The 8,783-nt window shown below is 38.0% G+C and overlaps 1 protein-coding gene across 3 annotated transcripts; it reads left to right on the top strand.

Annotated features, from left to right (window-relative positions):
* The first annotated feature begins 6,871 nt into the window (after positions 1-6,871).
* LOC100664676 (protein tyrosine phosphatase type IVA 1-like) lies at positions 6,872-8,384 on the top strand. Of its 3 annotated transcripts, none has more exons than XM_010595732.3 (2): positions 6,872-7,036; positions 7,106-8,384. In XM_010595732.3, the coding sequence occupies exons 1-2, from the start codon at positions 6,914-6,916 to the stop codon at positions 7,424-7,426; spliced, it is 444 nt and encodes a 147-aa protein (XP_010594034.3). In that variant the 5' UTR covers positions 6,872-6,913; the 3' UTR covers positions 7,427-8,384. The 3 variants fall into 3 exon arrangements, with proteins under 3 accessions (XP_010594034.3, XP_010594032.2, XP_023410891.2); XM_010595730.3 differs by having other exon boundaries at positions 6,872-7,249; positions 7,319-8,384; XM_023555123.2 differs by having other exon boundaries at positions 6,872-8,384.
* Positions 8,385-8,783: the final 399 nt, after the last annotated feature.

Genomic DNA, 8,783 nt, shown 5'->3' with positions numbered 1-8,783 from the left:
ATCAAACGTCCTTTCCCTCAAGCAGTGAAAGTAACAGGCAAAGCTGGGAGCCCTGGTATGGATGTTGTTGCCTCAGCGTCCAGCCTTTCTCTTTAGAGAAAGAGAATGAAGATCCAGGATGCTGACAGCTTACCACTCCTGACGTACAAGCCACCGCGTTTTCGGGAGAGAGACATGTTAACCCCTCTCTTCCACCCAAGAAGTACAGTCCCAAGGGCAAAAATGGTGCCCCTGGAAAGAAAGTCTTTACAATCATTAGGGCCCCACCAGTGGTACTGCACTGATCTGGAAACACAGGTTGAGAATGTCTCCATGATAGCTTTAATCCAATCTGTCTTGCTTGTCCCTGTCACCAGCTGTGCGGCAGGGCACTCGTCCACTCCACAAAATGATTAACAATGGGGACGGGGATGACAACTGGAGGTTTTTTGCATGGCAGGTGTTTCTGTTAGACGTCTCAGAAAGGTTAAGGGGAAGCGTGGCCAAATCCCCGTCAGAGCAGTCTGGCTGGGAATGGCAGAGCCATCAGTCTGTTAAATGTAAGACATTGGCAACAGTTAGAGAGAACCACACCAGAGAGTTTCCCTTGGGGAGGAAGGTTCCACAAGCAGTTGTGAAAGTCATTGAATGACAAAAGTCATTCATATCCCTTCCTCCCCTGTACAACCCTGTGTGGTGAATTGTTGTTCTTCCTCTACCTCCACAAAACTTGAGGTTTCCAACCCAGTAACTGTAACTTTGCCCTTTTTTTCAGTCATTCCCTGTTCTTACCCAAACCTTTCATCTGGAAGATTTAGGTGCAAGAAGGACCAGGGCATCTTTATAAAACTTAGCCAGAATTAAGTTTGAATTGAATAGGCCCTATTGCCAGGCTGCCACCCAGAGGGTGTACCAACCAGGCATGCCTGGGCAAAGAAATGTGCACCATGTCCATGAATGGTCAGGATAGAATTCTAAATTTTCCAAAATATGTCGGGTTGCTATGAGTCAGAATTGAGTCGACAGCACACAGCAATAGACATGTGTCAGCTCAAGTTCCTTTCTAGCTTTCCATTGGATTAGAAATGAATGTTGGTTTTGGAAGTTCTTCTTTTTCTAATCTAATAGTTATCTTTAAGTTGTAACATGCATACTTCATTTTACAACGTCTAAATTTAATCATCCTTCTCTGGGATAATAAAGGAAATGATTTTATATCTATCACCCCTCTCCGGTATTGCACGTGATTGCTTTTTAATGTATCTGACACTTTTAGCAGTTTTACTAGAAGGTTTTTGGTCTCCAAACTATTGGAATCAGAAATAAGTCAAATTCGAGATACGTTATTCCCGCTTCAATGCAATGACTATAATGAGTAATTATGTGGGTCCTATTTGGAGAAAACTGCAGAAATCTCCTTCTGCTGGTGAGTTACTAAGGAAACTCTTTAGAAAAGAAGGACATATAAGTGGGTTGAGGAGCCTGTTAAGCCACCCAATAGTATTGATGTTTCTGCACTACACGTTTTCAAAGATACCCTACAAAAGCTCACAAGTGCTTTCATCTATCACATTTCGCAGCGGGGGAACATACAGTATTTTGATGCATTTCCAAAGATTGTTAAATATCAAAGAAAGGTAGACTTATTTCACACCTAAAATAAGATATTCAGTGGAAAGCCACTTACATTTTTTCTCAGATTTGAGTATTGCACCTTAAATGTAATTAAATTCTCTATGACTTCCATTGATTCTAAATATGAAGATCCTTTAAATTTATAATAGATTACATCCAAACCCAAAACCAAACCCACTGCCGTGGAGTCAATTCCGACTCATAGCAACCCGATAGGACAGAGTAGAACTGCCCCATAGAGTTTCCAAGGAACGCCTGGTGGATTTGAACTGCCAACCTCTTGGTTAGCAGCCGTAGCACTTAACCACTACTCCACCAGGGTTTCCAAATATAGATTACATAGTATGGATAAAATTGTGCAAGGTTAGAGTTTGGAAGATATCTATATCACTTTCCTTTTGATAAATGCACTTTAATCATTGGAATATGAATGATGGTTTTATATATCTTCACTAATATGTTAGATATAGGTGAAAAGTGTATTGTATGGGATATGGGTTTAGAATGACTGGGTTTGTGTCATTACTGAAGTACTTATTGGGCTTCAGAGCATTCATATAACCTCTCTGAGTCTCAGAGTACTTGTCTATAAAATGATGTCAATGCTATAAATAATGATGTAGGCAAAATTATTGGAATATCTTAATACACGAAAAGGCAACTTTCTCTAACAATTGGGAAACATGATGAAAAGTATTCACTGATCACAAAGAGTTAGAGAATGACCATATTAAAAAGTAATACGCTATAACTTTAGGCTTCCTGAGTCATAATGTGATTACATAGAGGAAGATAAATGAGGGCCCTGATATCAATACACAGCATTTGACTATAAAGTTTTCTATCTCAGACTGTTAAATAAACGATGCTAAGAAAACCTGCTTGGTATATATAGAAAAATAAAATCTGATCCGCGCTTTATCAAATATAAAAAGCGAATTCCAGATCGTTTAGAATTGCTAAATAAGAAAGACAAAATTATAGACTTAGTCGGAAACAATGTAGAAGAATGTGCTTGTCAGCTACGTTTGGGAGCTTGCTTCTTAAATAAAAGCATCAGCCACAAAGCCCAGCCAAAGGATTAAGTTGATTCCATCGAAATAAAGGATTTTTTTTTTTCCCAAGGAGGGACACCAGAACAAATTTCACAGATAAAAGATGAGAGAAAGATATTTGGAACATTTAAAACCAATAAAAAACATAAATAGAGAATATAAACAGGCAACTCAGCAAAGAGAATACCCAAGAGGTGAATGAATATATGAAGAGACAACAAACTCATTAGTAATTTTAAAAAATCAAGTTAAAAGAACAAGAAGATACCGCTTTACATTATTAAATACAAAAGAGCCGCACGTTGCCAATATTGGTGTGGATCTGGGAAATAGCAGCCCTTGTGTCCTGCTGTTGGGTATATTGACTGTTGCCTATGTGTACATCAATTTGTCATTTTTTTTTTTTTAGTCAAATTAAGGTTGAATGTACTCAATGATTAGCGACACCACCACTGAGTGTGTACCCAGAAACATTCCAAATGTCCACCCACAAGTGAATGGATAAGCAAATTGTGATATATCCACAAAAGGGACTGATATTCTGATAAATGCTATAGCATGGATGGCTCTCAAAACAGTTATTCTGAGTAAAAGAAGCCTGACAATAGGCAGTATACACTGTATGATCCTATTTATATAAAATTCTGGGAGATTCAAGTGAATGTGTAGTGGCGTAAAGCAGATCAGTGGTACGTGCCTAAGGGGGAGGTGAACTGGGGTGGGTGTCTAAAATATCTGTTGTTGTTGTTAGCTGTCATCTAGTCAGCCCCTGACTCACTGCAACTTATAAAATATCCTAGTTATTAAAAAAAAAAAAAACCAAACCCAGTGCCGTCGAGTCGATTCCGACTGATAGTGACCCTATAGGACAGAGTAGAACTGCCCCATAGAGTTTCCAAGGGGTGCCTGATGGATTCAAACTGCTGACCTCTTGGTTACCAGCTGTAGCTCCTAACCACTACACCACCAGGGTTTCCCCTAGTAACGAAGCAGAAGAGAAAAAAAAAACAACTATTAATTCAGCCTTACATTTTTCTTAACATTTTATGCGGTGAAAAAGTATAGTCTTTTATTCCTCATGAACCGAACCTAAGATAAAATGTCAAATAATTCAAATTCAAAATGCAGTTTCCACTGGGTTTATAGTTACCTTGTCAAGTTCAATATATCTTACAGTATTTCTCATATGTAATATGTCATATAAAAATCCATTTCTCTATTTAAGAATCGTGTGAATAGGTGTGAGATTTTAATTTAAGAGTAATTGATTTTTTAGTCCTCATTAGATGGTTTGGCTGCTGAAAGTTTACGTGCAACGGGTTACATTTGTTTTCAGAAGTCTTCCGGCTTTCTTTTTCTTTTCCTGGAGTATCAGGGAGCAGTTACTGAGGTTATAATTTTCCCATTTCTTCCCAGCTGTATTTCAATCCAACCTGCATACTGTTTCATTCTTGACTAATCTTGCCTCACTCTGCATTGATTATTTATGGCCAACTTTTTGTGGGCACTTTCCCCTCATGAAAACATGCATAGTATAGAGCTATTGCAGAGACTTCCATGACGGTGCTGAAAATGGTGAAAAGATCAAGGTATGCATGCTTAAATGTCACTTCTTCTGAGAAACCTTTCTCTTAACATCCTGCTTGATAAGCTAGGCAAAATATCCACGTCCTCCACTGGAGCCAGTTTGTTCTCACTACAGATATAACATCTTTCATTTTTTAAATAGGTGTTATATGCACATGTCTCTCCTGTAGATAACAAGCTTCTTATGGACTGAGTCTAGATTTTACTAATCTTTATATGCCTGGCCGATAGGAAAGCCTTAATAAATGTATACGGAATTAATGCATAAATACTCCATGGTCTCCCTTTGTACGTAACCAGGAGTGGCACTCTTTTATTTTTTATGTGTTGTTATGAATATATTATTTTAAAGTACATATATTTCATCTCATTTCATGGGATTTTAGTCAAGAGTTGAGGAGATACATGTGCTATGTTTGACATTGGACTTATTTTCCTTGAAAAATCTATTAACAAAATGAGAATCTTTCAATAAGACTTTTTTCTCCTAGATTTTAATTTAAAATATATGGCAAGGGGAAAGGAACATGTTTATAGGAAAAATATAGGTAAATACGAGAAATGGTTTCTTTGGTGGTCTACTTTTAATTTCAGCTGATTTGGATATGTCATTTCAGAGAAAGAAATACATAATATATATGTTTGCAGATGCAGAACTCATTTATGATACACATAACATAATGGAAATAATGTGTGTATATACGCATGTACTTGTATCTACGCATATAAACCATGGGATTTGCGATTTTTGTAACGAGTTAACAGAAGTCAGCCATGCTGAGTATGGAGAGTATAGTGTGATTATGAATTATACACTCCCTGTTTCCTCACTATGTGCTTGAATAAAGAATATGACATAACTTAGCAATATACATTATATTTCTTATCCAACCAGAGAGGATAAGTGTGATGAGTAATCATTTTACATATATATGCATTATATACTTCCTTTCCACAACCTATTTTCCCACACTAACTTCCTTCTCCACCCTTGTAGTTTAACCCATTGCCTTCGAGTGGATTCTGACTAATAGCGACCCTATAGGACAGGGTAGAACTGCCCAATAGGGTTTCCAAGGAGCAGCTGGCAGATTCCAACAGCCCACCTTTTGGTTAACAGCCGTAGCTCTTAACCACTGCTCCACAAATTTAGCGAAAAATAAAAAACAAACCGTTGCCTTTGAGTTGATTCCGACTCATAGCGACCCTATAGGACTGAGTAGAACTGCCCCATGGAGTTTCCAAGGAGCGCCTGGTGGAATCGAACTGCTGACCTTTGGGTTAGTAGCCATAGGGCTTACCCACTATGCCACCAGTTTAGGAGGTGGAAAAAGCAGCTTTGGACCTTTGCATTTTTAGGAAAATACAACGGTCAATAGCCTTCTCTTGTCCTAACCCCCACTCCGGGAAAGAGGGAGTCAGAGCTGTTCTTACTTCCCAATCCCAAACTAACTTCCATCTTTCCACGGATAGAAAAAGAGACTTTTTGACTCTTAAGTCTGTTGAGATTGAGGAGGTTTAGATCCCTCTAAGATTGGTTGAGTTTTTTTTCATTCTTTTTATACCTTTTCTATTTTAAGTCCTGGAAACCAGATCATCCTTGTATGTAGGGAGTCGTTTTGAAATGCCTGTAGAGGTTGGATATAAAACACGTCAGCTTTGTAGCACGTGGAGGAAACACCGGTGAATGATTTTTACCCCAGCCGGGAGCAGAGTACCACCCACATAACAGCCGCAGCAAAATGAGTAATCGGTATCACAACCAATGATTCTTTTGTGAAATGATGATTCAATTGTAGTGTTAATTTGGAGTGACCTCTAATATGGCCTTCTGTTTCTTTATAGGAAGAATTGGAACTGTCATTAAATGATCATCAAATATGATTGTGCATTAGAAGCTAGTGTGGGAAGATCTGAACACTAATTTATGAACCATTTCCATACAAATAAACAGTGACGCCTCTGGCCCCACTTTGCTTCTACCCCAGCTGCACCCCACTAGTTGGCATTTGCCCAGAAATTCCACTTGCAGTTGGTGGCTGGGTTCACCCTTTGGCCTCAGAAGCCCGCAGAACAAAAGAAAGGGTTTGTGATGCAGATTGATCAAATCACGTTTGGAGCTCAGGTGCAGGGATGGTGCGCTTTGCCTGAGTCTAGCAGTGGTTGATGTCACAGCCACCTCGACAGAACCAGCTGTCTGATTTGGCCACAACCGTCAATGCATAAAAATATCCCTTAGTCCTCTAGTGTTTTTGGAAACATATTTATGGAGTTTCCGAGGGGCAGTGGGGATTTCTGCCAGGCCGAACCCAACTTCTACACAGACAAGTGAACTCTGGAAAGTCCTTAGGACCTGAGAGGTCCCTATTCAGAGAGAATAACCTGGGCATCGGAGAGCTGACCTGAAACTGCCAGAACATCGAGGAGAGTTCTGACCTGCACGGGGTAAGGTCGAGTACACTTATTTTCTGTGGACTCAGTAGACCGGATTGAAACATTGATGTGTTTTGTTTGGGGGTTTGCTTCACTTCCTATTACCCCTAACTTCTTATTCAACACACTGAACATTCCAACTGAAGTATTTTGGAAGTAGACTTTGGTTCCTTTAGATCCTTCCAGTATTCCTTATTAATTTACTCTTCAAAAATTACTTCAATATGGCTGGAATGATCTGCCCTGCTCCTGTGGAAATCACCTACAGGAATATGAGATTTCTTATCGCACACAATCCAACCAATGCCTCCTTAAACAAATTCTTACAGGAGCTTAAGAAGAATGGAGTTACCACCATAGTAAGAGTGTGTGAAGCCACTTACAACACTGCTATTCTGGAGAAAGAAGGCATCCAGGTTCTGGACTGGCCTTTTGATGATGGTACACCTCCTTCCAGCCAGATAGTTGAAAAATGGTTAAATCTTGTCAAAATGAAATTTCGTGAAAATCCTGGTTGCTGTATTGCGGTTCACTGTGTTTGCGGTCTTGGGAGAGGTCCAGTGCTGGTTGCCCTAGCGTTAATTGAAGGTGGAATGAAATATGAAGATGCAGTACAATTCATAAGACAGAAGCGACGTGGAGCTTTTAACAGCAAGCAGCTTCTGTATCTGGAGAATTATCGTCCTAAAATGTGTCTGCGCTTCAGAAACACCCGGAACAACTGTTTCCTTCAGTAGAAGAGAGGTGCCTGATGCTACAGCCTCAGAAGTGAAAGTTGACGCACAACCTGTTTATTGGACATGTTAGCCAGTATGGAGGCTTGGTGAATACTAAGTCTAATGAAGCTTCCATAGCAGCATTGCAAAGCAGTTTTAGCAGGCCCCAAGCTTGCCAGAATTTGAGTTTCTGTGTTTGATATTATTTTGTCACTAAGTAAAAGATTCTAGCTTTTCAGTATTACAAACTAAAAAAAAGGTGTTTTTTATTTGTACCAATGTTGTCTTACTAATATATAAGAACTTTGTAGAAATAGAGTGTCAAAATACCCAGTTCAATGCTAGTATACTTTTAGTATTATACAGACCTTAGGTGGTTTATTTCTTCAGTCATTTCAGACATTGAAGGTAGGGCCTGATTTGAACACCTGTTCACTTTATGTTTCTATTCCCCGCATGCAAGCTAGTATATGGCAGGATTTGCATAGCTAATTGATTTTGCTATAATTGAAAAGTCTTAGGTGATATTCAATTTGTTTCTATGAATTTCATTTCTGTGCTGTTATTAAAATTTCCATTTTGAAGACTTGCAACCGTCTGGTTGATAGCTGGATCTACGTTGTACAAAAGTACCTGTCTTTAATGTCTTCAGACAAAAAGGCATTACAGTTAAAGTTTGTACTTTGGGGTGCAACTTAACAGAGAACACCAGAGAAACAAATGAGAGGAGGTTATTGAATATTTCTATGAAGACATTGCCTCTGTCTTATGTGAAATATATGGTAAATACTACAGTAAATGTTTTTTTTTTTGAACTTAGTAAATGTGTTTAAAAGGTAGGCATGCTTTCTTATTATAGCCAAAATAATTCTTAACAGTAATTTTTATGAAAATATTGTAATCTTTTTTCTATACCTTTTAGAAGTTGTTTACCGACTATTATTTCTATTGAAACTGAGTTAACATTTACTTAGTTAAGTTTTTTAGTTATTTACTTAATGTAATAGGGATAAGAGCAATAATTAAATCAATTTTATGTACACGTTATTTTATTTGAAATAAGTATCAACAATCACAATGGATTTCTTTAAAGCAGGTATCAAATAATATTGTTACTACATTATTAGGGTAATTAATAAAATATCTTTCAATGAATAAAGAAATGTGTGGTTGCTTTTATAAAAAATAAACATTTCATTATACTAGTTCAAATGTTCTTTGTTTATAGAATACTTTCTAAACCCTAGGCCAAGTGAAAAACCCTAGGGATCCAAGAGAGGATACAGTAAAGTAATGACCTTCACAAAGTAATGATCTTATAAAGCATTAAAATACAACATGGTGAAACTGCAAATGTAGTAATAGGTATAAACAACTT

Source organism: Loxodonta africana, chromosome X (assembly GCF_030014295.1).
Source record: "Loxodonta africana isolate mLoxAfr1 chromosome X, mLoxAfr1.hap2, whole genome shotgun sequence".
NCBI classification, from domain to species: Eukaryota; Metazoa; Chordata; class Mammalia; order Proboscidea; family Elephantidae; genus Loxodonta; species Loxodonta africana.
This window is presented reverse-complemented; position numbering and strand designations above follow the sequence as displayed.